General features: G+C 31.7%; 2 protein-coding genes across 2 annotated transcripts; both read left to right on the top strand.

Annotated features, from left to right (window-relative positions):
• The first annotated feature begins 6,498 nt into the window (after positions 1-6,498).
• Positions 6,499-9,646, top strand: LOC114751164 (biotin carboxyl carrier protein of acetyl-CoA carboxylase-like). Its single transcript, XM_028939820.1, has 8 exons — positions 6,499-6,767; positions 6,898-6,977; positions 7,857-7,916; positions 8,085-8,315; positions 8,395-8,457; positions 9,078-9,146; positions 9,248-9,293; positions 9,386-9,646. The coding sequence occupies exons 1-8, from the start codon at positions 6,536-6,538 to the stop codon at positions 9,451-9,453; spliced, it is 849 nt and encodes a 282-aa protein (XP_028795653.1). The 5' UTR covers positions 6,499-6,535; the 3' UTR covers positions 9,454-9,646.
• A 5,329-nt stretch (positions 9,647-14,975) lies between these two features.
• LOC114751161 (zinc finger CCCH domain-containing protein 56-like) lies at positions 14,976-16,755 on the top strand. Its single transcript, XM_028939816.1, has 2 exons — positions 14,976-15,567; positions 16,556-16,755. The coding sequence occupies exons 1-2, from the start codon at positions 14,976-14,978 to the stop codon at positions 16,753-16,755; spliced, it is 792 nt and encodes a 263-aa protein (XP_028795649.1).
• Positions 16,756-16,975: the final 220 nt, after the last annotated feature.

Below are 16,975 nucleotides of genomic sequence, written 5' to 3'. Positions count from 1 at the left end.
TCCTAAGTACTGTGGCGTGGTTTTTTCCGAATGAAGATAATTATCCATCCCCTCTTTTTTCTTCTTAAATAATGCCTTCATGCTTCTCTAAAAACAAAATAGAACTGAACACACATACGTACACAAAGCTCATATATATATATATATATATATATTAACAGAATAATATCACAAAGGGAACATCGTTAAAATATCATTATGCAGTACCTACTGTCATGAAAGAAATATCAGGTTCTGCTAGAATTCACAAGCTTAGCCTTCTCTGGTCAACAACTTCAACCAAACCAACAGCTTATTGTCATCGTATTATGGTCACTACTTGAGCTAATACATACTTTATGTATATACATATTTGAAAGAGAGATTTGGCATTGGATTCCATTCACTGACTTAAAGTGTATGCCTTTGAAAAGGGTGCATATTGTGGATTCAAAAGATGACTTTAGAACTCTATATATTAATTAAATAATATAATAGCCTCTGCTTTTATGCAGATTTCTTTTGTTTCTTTTTTTATCTTCCTTTCAGGCAAGCTTTATTATCCTACTCGAGTACTCTCAAAACTTATAGTTTATATTCAAGTTAAATATAATTTTAAAAAAAGGAAACATGTTTTAATTGTCTGCGTTCAAAGTTGCATAACCTAACAGCTGTGGGTCCCTGGCTAGATGTTTTCAACATAGTTTAATACAATTAGTTCATCATCATATATTGCATAACTAGTAAAAGGGATATCAAATATATTATGTTTAGTATTTCTGTATATATTTTTGGACAAAACTTAGTTCAAATTACTTATATCTATTAAGTCAAGTTTTCCAATTACACTTGCTATATTACTATTGTTAGTTGTTAAAATGCATGTGTGTACTTGTATATTTGCCTGTAAACTTAACCTAATAGATATAAGCAACTTAACCAAAGTTTTTTCTTATATAGTCATTCACAAATAATATGAGAATATTTTATTGAAATAAAATTAAAAAATTTGCAATTTAAACTATTTAATAGTCTTGATAAAAAAGCTGTTTAATATTAATGTTTACCCATTAGTTTGGAAAAAACGGAGTAAAATAGTTTGTTTAGAGAAGGAAGAAAATAGTTTTTTTATACAAAACTTTTACGCAAAAATCAAACTCAACTCAAGTCAAAAATAGGACGCTTGATCTAGCCCATCACCTCATCCTATGTCATACCATGGTGAACAAGGTGAACTAACAACAAATCCTTGGCATTTACCTAGATATCCCTAAAGGTATGTTTGGCTCAATGAGAGGAAGGGGAGGGGAGGGATTTTAATGGAGGGAAGGGGGGGGATGGGATGGGAGTGGAAGGATTTTAACATTATCTTGTTTGGATTTATAAAAAAAGAGGGGAGGGGAGGGAAAAATATTTTAATAAGGATCATTTTGTTCTTATTTTATTTAAGGCGTGAGCATAATGATCACAACATGACAAAATATAGACATAATGGTCATAACATGACAAAATATGAGCATAATGGTCATAATATGACAAAATATTATCCTTTCCTTCCAAATCTTCCCAATTTTGGAGGGGAGGTTGAAGAAAATTTCCCCTCCCCTCCTAAAATTTGTGTGTTGCCAAACAAGGGAAATGATTAAAATCCCTCCCCTTCCCTCCCTCCCTCCCTCCCTCCCAAATCCCTCATACCAAACACACCCTAAATCTAGGATGTCTCCCCGCTCAACTCAAGTCAAAGACAGGGTTTTTGAGCTAACTCGTCCTATGTCATGCCAAGTTGAACAGGGTGAACTTATAACAAACCCTTGGCATTCACCTAAGCACTCTTATATCTAGGATGTCTCTCCAAATGTGGTAATAGGGAATGGAACCCCTTTCCTTATTTAGTCAAAAGGTACAGTTCTTATTGCTGAACTCACGGATGATGAGTAAGGTAGAAAATAGTTGAAGAAATGAACTTTTTCAATGATAAGTTGATAATGGATAAATCTGGGCCTGAACATAAAGATTAGCTAAGAATTGGTCAGTAAGTTTAGGTGCGATAATGGAATCCAAAGAGAGTCCAATTCTGTTACTTTTATTACTTGCATTTTTTGGCCCAAAGCCAGTTTAGAACTTTTGTTTTTGTTGCGTTTTTGTACGTTTCATGTTTTGAAATTTTTTGGTTGAATATTGAAGTATTAACATGGAATATAAATTAGTTAGTCCTTATAATTTATATCGATTTTTAAATATAGTCTCACATTTGAAAACGAACAAATATTAATCCAACTGGTATGCCTATCCACAAGGGTATAGTTTCAAATTTTGTTACTGTCATAAGGAGTTTATTATTAGATAATTTATATATGAAACATGCTTTAATAGTCTATTGAGATCTATTTCTCATGAACTTCGGTATAAAAAAAGAAAATTATTGAAAGCCATATGATTGCGGAACTTCTTGGTATTTAAAATTTTTTTGTGTGGTAAAGTTGGTATTTTAAATTTAAACGTTCTCAATTTGTGTTGGCAAAAGGATTTTAGAAAAATTGATGTTTATTGTGACTCTGTAGAAGCTCTTGGCATAATTTTGAGGGGGTGTATTCGTAGCCACTCTTTGAGGGATATTTTTTTTAAATGGTATTACATCCGATCCTTAATATAGAAATTTATTTGATTTTTATTTTGATTCTAATTATAAAACACTAATACACTTTATCTCTCATATTTATCTATTTTTTTAAATTAGTCCTTATAATAGTAGTTCTAACCAATGTATTTGATTAGTAAGAATATTTTAAGAAAAACAACACATATTCATTACAAATAACTAACTTACCTAGTTTTTTTTATCTACTCAAATTAGTCAACTAGCTTTTATATTAAAAACTGGAGGTAGTATTGTATTTCTTTTCCGTATATCAATTTGTATCGCATAAAAAAAAAAGAACTTAATAAGCAGTTTTTCAATTATAATTTACATGAAATACAAGGTAAATATGTGAGAAGCGTATTATCTTCATTTACGTAAAATATGTTCATAGGTACTTATGATTGTGATTACAAACAAGCCTTGGCTATCTCATAGAATAGAGGATAATTGATGCCTTCGTGATCAACCACCACTAATCAAAAGGTGAAACTTGATGAAGGCGATTAAGAGACTCTTGTTGTAAGAAAAAAGTAACGAGAGAGAAGAGCAGATTCGAGAGCCCCCGAAAAACATAACACATCTTTGCAGAATGTTGCTTGCACACCTTTTTTCCCTTTTCCGAATGAGTTTGCACGCTTTGATGCCTGCTTGAATGGCAAGTATTTTCTCTTACGAGTGGAAACTGAACAACATTCATAAAAAGACAAATCACAACAAGAGCCAACTAACTAATCCTCCCCCTGACCCCAAAAAAAAAAAAAAAAAACTATTCCTCCCCTTCTCATCCGTTACCTCTTGACGAATAGGTGGGAGTTAATCAAGAACAAGAAAATGACAACTATTTTAACATATTTGGGCGAAAGTTTAACAATGTACATAATATTTTAATGTCTTAATTGTATTTTTTTAATGTGTATATTTAAAAACAACATGTATTTTAAAATTCATAGAATATCAAAGCAAAACATGCTAATCCTTTTTATAAAGGTTTTTTTTTGTTTTATTTTATATTTTCTTTTTAAAATTTTAAATGGTTACTACTACCTCTATCCTAAATATAAGAGCTAGTTGACTAATTTGAGTAGATTAAAAAAATAAGTTAAATTAGTTATTTTTAATAAATAAGTGTTGTATTTCCTAAAATATCCTTGGTAATCAAATTTATTAGCTAGAACTATCATTATTAAAAAGATTACTTTGGAAAAAAATATATAAATATGAGAGACAAAGTAGAGTAAGGTATTATATTTATGATCAAAATAAAAATCAAACGAAATCTTATATTAAGAACTAGAGGTAGCATATGTTAACATTTTCCTAGACTAGAGTAAATATTTGGCTCTTTAATTTTATACAAGATTTCAATTTGGTATTTTTAACTTTAAAAAATATATTTTTAGTCCTTTACTTCTAAAATTATTAGCTTAAATCATGATTTTTTTATGACAATCATGTTTTTTTTAAAAAAAACTTATTATATTGATATTTTAAAATATTTTATCAAAATTCAAGATCTTAATATAATCATTTTTTGTACTAAAGGACTAAAAATATATATTTTTTAAAGTCAAGAGATCAAAATAAAACCTTGTATAAAATTAAAAGACTAAATATATATCTTTATTTATGTAAGCATTGTAAAAACATTTTAAAGATGAATTTAGTAATATTCAGATTTTATTTATTAATTACCGTCAAAAAACCTTAAAAAATTATATATTGAGATCTAAATAGTATTATTTAATTATTAAGGGCCCTAAAAATTGTTTTCTGATTTTTCCCCTAGAATTTAAAATTATAGTTAAAAATTTTATTGAGACAACATTTTTTATTATTTATTAATATTTAACTCAAGTAAACTTGTCTTCACAAGGAGGAAACGGATTCTGGAGACGACAGGACCAACACATCCACAGCGATTCCAGCTGTGAAGTGAAGTGAAGTGAAGTGCATCCAGCATTCCTTTCATTCAGTTCATTCAAGATTTCAAGGAAGTAGTATTGGTTGAGTGGTTGTGGGGTTTAACGGCCGTGTTTTCGTTCTTCTTTTTCTTCTCCTCTCTTTTTCTTGTGCTACCGGCATTGGCACTTCCCCTATTCCCTTTGTGAGTCTTTTGAGCCTTCAAATTCCGTTCTCGAACCTTCTTCACTTGCTTCCCAGATTCCGCGACCGCTTACCCTTTTTACGGTTTTCTATTTTCTTCCTCTTCCGGTCGATTTCCAATGGCTTCGTGTGAGTATTTCTTTCTTCCTCTCTTTCTTTCTTCTCTGTTTGGTGACGATGAAGGTGATTCCATTATTTCGATTAAAGATTTACAATTGCTAACTCTGGTCAGAAATTAATCTCTTATGCGTTCTTCTGTTTTTCCTTTGCTTTTCCCTCATTATCAGTGAGTAATGAGGGTGGGATATATCATCCTGCTATTTATGAGAATGTGGAACTTAATCTTTATGCTAATCTGCCTGATTTTGTTGAACTCAACCTTTATGCTTTCTTTACGTTGCTGCTTTAATATCATGAAAAATTAGAGGCAGAGGTGATGTTGCCCTCTTTTAGAGATATTGAAGTCTTTAGAAAGCACACACCTTTTTATGAAGGGTAGGAAATTCCTACTTCTTTATAGAAGCGGTGCTTGCTTACTGAGTTGGGTTATCCTTATAAAGCATCAATGGTTGGTTTTTACACTGAGTATAAAGATAGAACACGCAATGCAATATACGGATGTCTGAAACTCGGTACTAGAAGAGTCTATAGAAAAGCGTGGTAATATGTTGTGTAAGTATTTTATATTAATAGAACGTGAATCTAAAAATTTCTTGTGTTCATGCCTTGACTCTTTCAGCCACGGATGAAAATGTGATACAAAACTGCAGAGCCTCCTTACAATTAAAGAAGCTTGAGTAGAAAGAAACTAGGTTTCATGTCAAGGCTTCAACTGTAGAAAATTTTTTGAAATTCAGGTTCAAATAGCAAGTTCAAAGTCTGAGGTACCATCCCTATATACATTTTAATTATAAAACAATCAGATTGTTGTCAAGTTACACAGCAGGCAATACAAAACACAGTTATATTATTGTTGCTCATTAATATCAGAGGCATTAATTTTCATATATTTTCCGTCATGTTTTTTAATTAAATAAACTGTTAACAGCATAATGAGTTTTCAAAAATGTTATAGTAGATATTATTCTGGTATTCAAGCTTAATTTGTATGTCTTGCTTGATAACTTAGCATCGACACTAAAGTGTTCTTTGGTTAGTATATAGCATACTTAGAAGAGGAAATCACATTGTTTAGTATGATTTTCGTTACAGTTGAAATGAACAGCAAGGTTTCTGCAATTTTCTTTCAATTGATGCTGCATTAGAACAGTTCGTCCTTCTAGTATATGCTGCAAACATTCCTGTTGTGATTTAATTTGTGTTCTACTTGACGAAGTGTTCAAGCAAAAAGTAGATGCCTTTCTGTTATGAACCCAAAAAATGGACAGCGAGCAGAAGCAGAAGCAGAAGCTATCATGGTTGCAATTGGGTTATGATAAACGGTTGCAAGGAGTGTCCACCTTCAATATTTTGAAGCTAACTATGATTACATGTGCTGAGAACTGAATATGAAACTTCACAGCCCCATGATCATTTCTATTGCACTCACTTTGTTCGTTTCAGTAAACTGTAACAAGGATGCTACAAATAAGTATAAGTATATATAAGAAGTCAATTCTTTGTTTATGCCTTTTCTTCTTTCATTTTTATGTTTAACATTACAAAACGACTTCTTTCATGACTTTGCATACTGTAGATGATTGAGTCCTCTAAATTCTATCCATTAGTTAAACTTGATATCAGCCAAAAGCCACTCTTTCCTGATTCTTCCTTTGAAAATTATTCTGTTGTGCTAATATTTAGGTACTGACCATGCCAATGTTGGGAGATTTATGTTTTTTGAATTGCATTGCAGGTAGCTTAGGGACATCAAATATTAAACTCTTCAACTTAGGCACAGCTGGTAAACGAGTCGGAATTTCACAACAGTATGGTATAAGAAGTTTGACCAGTAGGAAGTCACTACAAAACACCCATTTGATCGCATCACAACGATCAGTTAAATTTTTAACTGCATGCAGTGGCCCATCATTAAAAATCCAGTGTAAGTATGCTTTAGAATAATATTCAAATCATATAAAGCAATTTAAGCATTGCATACTTTAAGGTTCATTTGCTTTAAAATAATACAATAATCTAGGTTCTTTCACAAGCCTTTATTGATTATTTAACAGCTGCTACAAGTTCAGAAGATGATTCTAAAGAGGTTAAGTCTTCTGGCCCAATAAGTGAACTTATTCCCAATTTCAATGAGGTTAGCAACATATTTTTCAATCATTATCTTTTTAATCTTACACACCTATTTATAAAAGACAACCCAGTTTATAATGACATTATTATTATGCAACCTTCATATATTGCTGGCTATGTATGTGTCAGTACCATTTTGGATAAAGATGTTACTGTGCCCTGTGTTATCTCTCGTCTATTTGGGGATTTGGGTGCTGATCAATAATATGATTTTTTTTCTAAATATGGCTAGGTTTTTTAAGACAGCCACTTGGACTGCCTAGTACCAACTATAAGACGTATGATTTTTAAACGTTGTCTGAACTCAATATATAGGCTTCTTCAGCATGTAGTTGCGCCTATTTGCTTGATCTGGTTTTACAGTAATTAAATTATATAACTTTACCATTCATCATTAGGTATTTATATAAAATTTATTGCATGAACATGTTACCCCAGCATATGAGGTGGTCTATAACTGGTCATCATGTTGCTTGAAATCTGACACGATGTATTCAGTTCCGTACCTTGAGTTCTTTCAAACCGTGCTAGCAAAGCACAAGCCACAGTTACAGAGATGAATGTGGCTTCAAGCAAATATGCTTACCCGTTAAGATTTAAGCTGATCTGGCTTATGCATTTACGTTTATTTGATGCAAAATATTTTTTAGTCCTTGGTTCTGAAATTTTAGCATGCTGAAATCATTTTCTTTTATAGTCTTGCAAGAGAGATTTGGGTCTATTTTTACGTTGTGAGATATAGACAAATTATTTATTTTGTCTTCAAATATCCTTTTGCTGAACATGAACCAATCAAGATTCATGACAAACATGTCCTATGACGTGCTTGTGTACTTTCTTGCTCTAAAATGTTGAAACATATTTTACATCAACATCTTGGCAGGTGCAATTTCTGCTCAATGAAGTGTGTGACACAAAATCAGTTCAGGAACTAGAATTGAAGGTAAGCAAAATGAAGTTGAACTATGAGTTTTGATATCTTCAAAAGATAATAGAATTCATTTCTCTCCGTCCATTGGAAATTAAGATATTATTTTTTAAGGCACTATGTTCTTATTGAATTTTCCTTTCTTCACCTCCACCTTCATAATTCCCAAATGTTATCAATCAGCTTGCTGGGTTCCACCTGCATGTAGTGCGGAATTTTGCCGAGCAAAGTACAACTGTACCTCCTTCAACATCCTCTTCTGTTAGTGCAAACACTGTCACAGAATCATCTGATTTGAATGGATCAGTTTCCACATCATCTTTGGCCATCTCTAAACCAGAAGCTTCTTCGGGGAGTAAGGGACTTCTGGATAAAGCTGCAGACGAAGGTTTGGTTATAGTTACATCCCCAAGGGTAAGAAAACGACTTTTATAATATTTATATTCCCTTCAAGTTAAAACATAAATTCATAAACTCATAAATCATTTAACAGGTTGGGTTCTTTCGGACATCTCGAACCATAAAGGGAAAGCGTGCCCCACCATCATGTAAAGAGGTAGTGTCATTCATTTCCGGTTCTCTTCTCACTCTCTCTTTTCCCTTTTAGTTATTTAGATGGTCAAGGATAATTTTATTACCTACTCCTCCGGTCCTTAATATAAGATCCATTTAACTAATTTGATTAGATTAAGGAAGTTAGGTAAGTTAGTTAATTATAAGAAAAGTGACACATTTTTCCTAAAATACCATAATCATCTTTTTTAATACACCCTCTCCCTCTTCTATTTGATTATGGTTGAGGGAGTATCTATAGGGGTAATTTAGAGAAAATTAATAAATATGAGAAATGGGTCTTATATTTAGGACCAAAACCAACTCAAGAATTAGGTCCTATATTAAGGACCGGAGGAGTATTTACGTTCTGGGAGCTTATGTAGATGTGGATGATTCTATCCGTTGTGATTTTAGACCTGAATATTTGATTTTCCTCTCTTTTGAATCAGAAATTAGATTTTATAGCAAAAGTTTTCTATCTACAGAAAATTGCACTGATCACTGAAAGTCTTGTTATCAGCTTTCCCACGCGCTCACACACGTACACTCCATAAATCGTATTGAAGTTAACTGGATTGACATGCTAGATTATGATTAACATTCATACCTGGGAATTGGCAGAAGCAAATAGTAAAGGAGGGCCAACCCATATGTTACGTAGAACAGCTTGGTGGTGAACTGCCAATCGAGGTTCGGCTCTCAGACTTGAAATGTTTTCATATTCTTGTGATGATCATGACAAGTATAATAACCATTGCGATGTCTGATAATTTGTTCATATCTGTTTCCAGTCCGATGTATCAGGGGAGATCGTGAAGATTCTTAAAAAGGATGGAGGTTAGTCAACTCAAACATTCCTTGGAACCTATTAAACCAGTCTTGTGTTGATGTCATGTGTCCATAATTTGCTTGTCTTGTTGCCTTTACAGAGCCTGTTGGATATGGTGATGCACTTATTGCAATCTTGCCGTCATTCCCAGGAATAAAGCTTCAGTAGACATTATGGTGGTTGTTTCGTTGTGCTATTAGAATCAATAAACCGGGAATTGTGTATACAGAAAGAGATGATCAAATTTGCTGTTTCGTCCTTTGTTGTCTGTTACAGTTAGCTGTTAGCAAATTCTTTGCGTTTTATTACTTTGCCTATGGTTCTAGGAAGAAACTGAGAAACAAATACTCCCAAACATAACCGGAGATCTATTCGATTTCTTTGAGTAATATTTGCATTTGGTTGTCCAAACTCCAACGTATGCTTTGCTAATTTTATCTACAATTTGTCAAAATTTTTAATTTCATGACAATACCAATGACAAGGATTGATGGTATCCTGTTACATACAACTCCAGTCTTTAATATGTAAAGAATTGAAAATTGGTTAGACCATTTTTTGTCAAAAATTCAAATAGTATTGTCCTTATTAATTACATCAAGGTTTAACATCAAGTCATCAACTTTTACGGCTTGTTTGAAATAATGTGTAAGTATATTTTATGTAAACTGAGATAAATTTTTTTTTTATATACTTATTTTTCATCTTATAAATTTTAATTGAAAAGTTGTTTATAAGTCATTTTAAGTGATTTTTTAATTAATTGCCTAGTTCTAGTATAATGTTTCCAGCTTTAAGACTTAATTTGTGGGGATTTAGTTGATGGTTCGGATTTTGATCCCCTCATTATCCCATTTTTTTCCCCTTTATCTCCCCAATGAATGGTTGAAAATGTATACAGACTCCACATCAAATTTTTTTTAACTAAATAATAAAAATAATTTAAATCAAGTACATTAATCATATTATTTTTTAGGTTATTAATCATGATATTTTATTTTTTTTAACTAAAATATCTACATTTCTTTTTTCTTTTTTGGCCCTATTACATTTCCTTTTTCTTGAATAAAACGACAAAAAAAAATATGCAATAATTTTTCTAGATTGCTTCTCTCTCTCCAAGTTTTTTTCCCTCCATATTGTTTCATTTCCCCAACAATATGTACATAAAAAAATTTCCCAACAATTGGAGGTTTAGACTTGTCATCCTACGCTGCGCCGGACGTGAGGAGGAGAAAAGCAACAAAACGTTGCTTTCATTTTGAAAGCAATTTTGGGTCAGAAGCCAGTTGGAGAAAACGCGTTACCCAACATGAATTTGGGCTGGAAGTTGCTTGCGGCTGGGGGTACTCAAGCGTGATCCAAACACAGCCTGTAAACAATCTACATTTTAATGTCTTTTGGCAGTTTTTAACCTATCATGATTTATTATTTTATTACAAGAGTAAGAAAATACAAACAACCTAATAAGAGATAAAATTTTAGGAAGGATCCATAAAAAAATTAGGCAGGAAAAATTAGGGAATATCTTTCTCATTAAGTTTGACTTGTACTGTGTACACGATTTTGAGATATACTTCTATTTAGTATTTATAATCCTCCATTTATTATAATATAATGTAAATTTTCCCCAAAAAAAATCCTTGATGTCTTTAGTATATGGATGAATGTTCAGCATTTAATAATTTAGATTCATGAATGAAAGAGGAAGATAAGATGATTTATGAAATAATAATTAGCTTCTCTGAATCTTGAGATGTCTTGTATATCCATAAATTGTGATAATATTTAAAGCATTTTAAAAATATTTTCAAATGTCAAAAAATATCTTCCAAATTAAAATGCCATAATAATCCACGATAAAAATTGAAAAAAAATCTCAAAACTCCCAAATGACAGAACTATTGTCCCATCACAAGATATAAGAATTTTGAATAATTTTTCTGATAACATATTATTAGAAATAAATGTTAATGTAGTTGTTTTAAATTTTTTTGTTAAGTATTCCGAATTTCCGATCCACCTAATTCATTTTTTTGCTGGTAAAAAAAACTTGTTTTTTTTCCCAATTTTCATCCCATTGAAATAGAATTGATTGAACTTAACAATCATTAAATCCACCATTAGTAATGAGTTGGTCTTTTAATCAATCTAACCCATTTTAATGACTCTAATATTAGTGTTAGAATGAACACGTAGGATGGATTTCATTTTTAAGATAAAATTAATATTCGAGTCCAAACTTTCAAAACAAAATTGGTGTTTCCACTTTCTACCACTACTACACAGCATTTTTTTTCCCCAAATGTATCTGAGTTATATATACTTCCTCAACTTGAAGTAATGAGCAATAGATTAACATAAAATTTGAATGAAAGGAAAGATCTTTTATGTAGGGATTTATACATTATATATTTATGCCGTATGGCATGTCAACCCAGAAAACTTAACAGTTCACTGTTCTTATAATCCAGTCAATTAGATCCTCGATAAAATCATGACATAATAATTAAATAAAAATTTAATAAAGAATAATTATATGCAAAATATATATAAGAAATAAATTCATAATAAGTCCAATTTTTAATATAATTACACCACAATATATGAAAATTTTCAATGATATGACGCCATGTGACTATAATGGAATGTAAAGCAATATAATGGAATGTAATGTAATAATAATTACATGAGTTTGTTTGGTACACTATCAAGAAAAGATAATATATAGACATAAAAATGTTTGGTTAGATTACTAAAAATATGAGAATAGGTAATAATAATGTATTAAAAGACAAAATTACCCTTATTTACATATATATATATATATAAGTGATATGATTATTAAAAAAAAGTGAAAAAGAAGTAATAAACTTTATATAAGATTTCAACTTATAAAAGGTCACTAAAAAAATAAAATACAAGTACCAAACAAGATTATAGCACCCATTGCATACCCACAGTAAGGAAGTAATATAAAAAATCACAAAAATAAAAAGCAACTTAATCACAAATAAATCAATCAATGTAAGCTGTATGTCTCATAAAGTAGCACATAAAAGCATTCAAAAAAATTATTATTGAATTTTTTCAGAAAAAAAAGAGCTGTTAATTGTGTCATCTAATCCATCTCAGAAACATAAAAATAAATTGTTAATTATATCGAGATCCATTACTAGAAGAAAGGGTGGGGCAAAGAAGTTTAGAAATTGCTGCAAAAAATCATAGTGACTAATCGAGAATCATGGCAGATATATAGTATCAACATTGCTGGAGATTGATAGTCGCACTAATTAAGATGAGTTCGAAAAACATAAGACAAAGACAGTTTTCGATGGGTGAGAAAAGCAAAATTAAGCTAATTTCGGTGAAAGAATTACGAAATTGTTTCAAAGAGAAAAAAAATCAAAGAGACAAGTTGATAGTAGACCTTCGATTCATGGATGACAATAACGACGGTGCCTCTATTTATAGGCGATAACAGCAACAGTAAAGAGAGTGGGCCAGTAGTGGTTAAGTTTAAGGGTATTTCATTAAGGATATTTTGATCCATTTAAAAATTATAACGGTAATAATTTTTTTTAATTTGATTACAAGAGGTCTGTATCTCCATTCATTAGTTTTATGAGTGTAATCCCTTTTATATTATTTAAGGTAATCAGGATTACAAAATGTAATTTTATTTACATTACACAAACCCAACCAAACAATTGTATCAATCCATTACATTATGATTACATGTAATCTCCTCACATGGAATCCAACCAAACGGGCTATAAGCTGTATGAAAAAATGTTGGGTTTCTTGAAAGAGTCAATTTTTTTTTTATTGTTTTATCGGTTTTCTGAAAATCATTTCAATTTCGACCCAATTTTGAGTTTCGACTCAATGGTGGTCAATTTTAGTCTCACCAGACACTCAATTATAAAAACAGGTTTTTATGTTTTTATCTAAATCGAGTAATTCAAATGCTTGGTTGATAGTCCCACCGATCCGATCATTGAGGGGGTGTTTAGAATACCCCATAATCACTTTTCAAAAATACTTTCTGTAAATTGAGACAAACTTCTTCACATATTTACTTTGTATACCGTAAAAACACTTCTAAAACTATGGTTCTGTTCTTACCCAAACACTCTCTTAGTCTTTGCGGATTCTTTAATCATTGCTTAAAACTCTAAAATTCACCATCAATTCCCAAGAATGATAAGCTTTTATGAGATACTCTTCTAATTTTATTTATAGGATAAAGAGAAAAAAAAATTTGATCCTATTTATAAGGTATTGAGAGAAATTTTTTGTGTGAATGTACAATTTTACCTTTCATTTATTATTGTGTTAATTATATTTACATGAGATATAATATATATTAAAGAGGGTTAAAGTTGAAAAGTTGTTGAATTTTAAACGAGAATTAATGAAATTTAAGATTTTCTTGATATATGTAAATATGTTGGAAGTGATTTATAAATAGGATAAAAGGAGTATTTATTATGCTGTTTTATTTTATAACAATATTTATTTCCAATTGTTGCTATTTTTAATAAAGGTACAGCGCTAATTTCTCTCATATCTTTAAGTATTTTTATACTTATGTAAATAATTAATACTACCCCCGATTGTCAATATAAGACCCAATTGACTAATTTTAAAAAATTTAAAAAGTTAAACAAATTACTTTAAAGTATTTATATTTATTATTTTTCTTTAAATTAATTTTCCTGACTTATAAATTGATCTAGTACAATCTAATGATACATCTAACCTAACTATATAAGTATTTTATAGAAAAATCACGTAACATATGTTATAATTAAGTAATTTATTTAGTTATTTTAATCTTCTCAAATTAATTAATTGGCTTTTGTATTAATTTGATAAGCCAAATGTAATTGTAAACGTTGAAGAAGTTGTCCAAAAACCTATTGAACTACAACCAAATCATTCGAGTGATCCTTTTGGCGTTAAGAAGAGTTATAAAAACTGCAGAACTCTATCCTAATGGAATTGCATGCTCAAAATTTAAATATAATTAATTAAAAGTACGGCTTTTACCACCTAAGCTTTATGCTGGTCAGCTGGATATGATAAAATTTTGCAAATTTTTTTTTCACAAAAAAATTAAAATTTTAGAAAATTTTACACGAAAGAATTTTGTTGTAGTCTTCCAATGAATCTATTCAAGTCTGTCAATGAATCTACTAATAAGATTAAAATTTTCCTGATTTATATGTAAATCTAAATGGAAAACAACCCCTTTTTCTTTTTTCCTTTTGGACACAAAAGATCTTGGCAGTTGGGAGCGAGAAAGAACGCGGAGAGGCTAACCTTTGAAGGCTATTATCGTCTTTTCAGGAGAAATGAGCCCTCCAATTTTTAACGGGATTTGGCGATTCTGTTTTTCTCGAATCATGCGTTCCACCATGTCACCTTCTTCACAACGTATAGAAGAATCCTTCGTCTTCCTCATTTACTTTGTTCCTATTACGATGATCTTCCATCTTCTTCTCTAGGTTTCTCTTCTAATAATTTCCCATCTTCGCATTCGCCAAACCGTTTCAGTTTCTTTTCGTTCCCCGCAATCAATGCATCGTCTTCATCAAATGGTTTTTTCTGGGTGACATGAGCTTCTTCCATTTCTACTCCGCCATATAGGTTGATCCCTATCAGCAACAGCTTCACGACCATCCATGAGTAACGCTTCTTCTTCCGCGTGTCAATTTGATGGTGATGAGAAGTACCCTGCTTCATTTGACTTTGAATCCGAGCACCCATCGTTCAAGAGGCACGCAAATCCATCGACACTTTCGAATTCGAGGGCACAGGTACTGAACGATGCGAGGACCCGCTATTTCAAGACTCAACTCTGCAGAAGGTTTAGACAGGGAATTTGTACACTTGGGTCCGATTGTAGTTTTGCTCATAGCGTTGGAGAGCTTCGAAGGCAAGAATTGGGTAATGACGATAGAAGATTACAGGAGTCCAAACTATGCAGAATGTTCTATCAAGGGCAACAATGCTATTATGGAAACACCTGCCGTTTCCTTCATACAAGACCTGGCAGTGTGAATTCTAGAGGCAATGCAACAGTAGAAGTAATTCCTACCGGACACGGTAAAAGAAAATATGATCAAGTAGAATCCCAGAGCGGGTTTGATGAGAGTTCTGATGCTGAGTTGAATCCTAGGAGAGAGCCGCTGAAAACGAAGCTGTGTATCAAGTGGGACATGAAAGGACATTGTCCGTATGGACGTATGTGTCGCTTTGCTCATGGGCAAGCCGGTAAAATTTTGATGTTTATCATTTCATTTCTGTTTAGTTTTCCAGATATGCCTTGGTTTGGTCCTTGAAATATGCATGGAGAACGATGACCCTTGATTCTCTGTCAGTAATTGGTTGCTAAAGACAAGGAAATTAAAACTCCAATATCAGCATGTGTGCTATTGATTTTCTCCATGAAGTAGTTGGGACTTCAAAGGTGGACAAAATTTATGGGACCACAACGAGAATACTGTCATTTTAAAATTGTTAACTGGTCAAGATCATAGGGTATTTGCATCATTTAGTAAAACTCTGATTACATTTCATTCAGCAAATATGCCATGGAATTATAAATCCATACATAGGAAAAGTCAGGTGCCTGATTTAACCTTCCCGAATGGAGGACATGCGAGAGATTTCTACGGACCATGTACCCAAGATTGATTGAACCGGCTTTAGACCTTCATTCTGCCTTTATTTTCTGATTCTACAAAGTAGGAGAGATTCAAATGTTGTCAATATTACATTTTGTCATTTTGTCAGCAGCAACCTTGAGAAAAGTGAAATATATTTTGGTCCAAGAAAACAAAATACTTTACAGTTTTGGTAGGAGGAAAACAGAAACTACATCACTGAGAACGAAATTTGAGTCTGGCAATCTTTACTCTTTTTTTTTCCCCCCTTAGGTATTAGTATTTGATATTTGATGTTTTCTGTAAGAAAATAAGAATGACATAATCATAAGATCCAAGTAAATTAAGTCAATTTGAGCATATAACATATCATGCACACTTTCTAAACGAGAATTATCTCTTATATGCTTACTCATCTAGTCATGATTGTATTGATTCTACTTAGAATTTGTACATATTCAATTATAAGTAATTTGCGCAGGATGCTGTTATTGACATGTATCACTATCCCCCTTAATGATCTGTTGAGGATCCTAATTAATTGACGAATAGAGATGATCTTCTTAAATAATCCCAAATTCCTCTACTCAATGCAGAATTAGGGAAGACTGATGGCTACTCAACTGCTGAAGGAAGGGTAGTGCGAACTTCTGCTACTGCTACTACAAAAGTGTCGAGTGGTGTAGTATCAACCAGTAGTTTGCTTCAAAATTTGAAAGAATCATTTTCAGGAAATTACAAATTCAACAGAAATGAACTACACAGGATCAGTCGCATCTATGCTGATTGGATTTAAACATATAACATGTTGCTCGGCCTTGTGTTTCTAGGGAGATTTGCTTCTCAATTAGCCTGAACAGAAATTTGAGAAATTTGATTCACTCTTTTGTATAGCCCCCGACAACTTCATAACTTTTTTATGTGGCTATGATAACCTTGTAGATTAAACAAAACAACACCTTTCAAAGTAATAATAGCAGTGCAGAAGAAATTAGAATTCTGAGACGCTCATGCTC

The sequence above is a fragment of the Neltuma alba genome, unplaced genomic scaffold (genome assembly GCF_004799145.2).
Source record: "Neltuma alba isolate B1F8T4 unplaced genomic scaffold, ASM479914v2 tig00006775_pilon, whole genome shotgun sequence".
NCBI lineage: Eukaryota > Viridiplantae > Streptophyta > Magnoliopsida > Fabales > Fabaceae > Neltuma > Neltuma alba.
Note: the sequence above shows the minus strand (reverse complement) of the source record. Positions and strands in the feature narration are given on the sequence as shown.

Coding starts and splice junctions, on each gene's coding strand:
- LOC114751164 (XM_028939820.1), top strand. CDS start 6,536: ATGCCAATGTTGGGAGATTTATGTTTTTTGAATTGCATTGCAGGTAGC. Junction 8,458..9,077: donor CCCCACCATCATGTAAAGAG/GTAGTGTCATTC, acceptor GGGAATTGGCAG/AAGCAAATAGTAAAGGAGGG. Junction 9,294..9,385: donor GATTCTTAAAAAGGATGGAG/GTTAGTCAACTC, acceptor TTGCCTTTACAG/AGCCTGTTGGATATGGTGAT.
- LOC114751161 (XM_028939816.1), top strand. CDS start 14,976: ATGAGTAACGCTTCTTCTTCCGCGTGTCAATTTGATGGTGATGAGAAG. Junction 15,568..16,555: donor CTTTGCTCATGGGCAAGCCG/GTAAAATTTTGA, acceptor TACTCAATGCAG/AATTAGGGAAGACTGATGGC.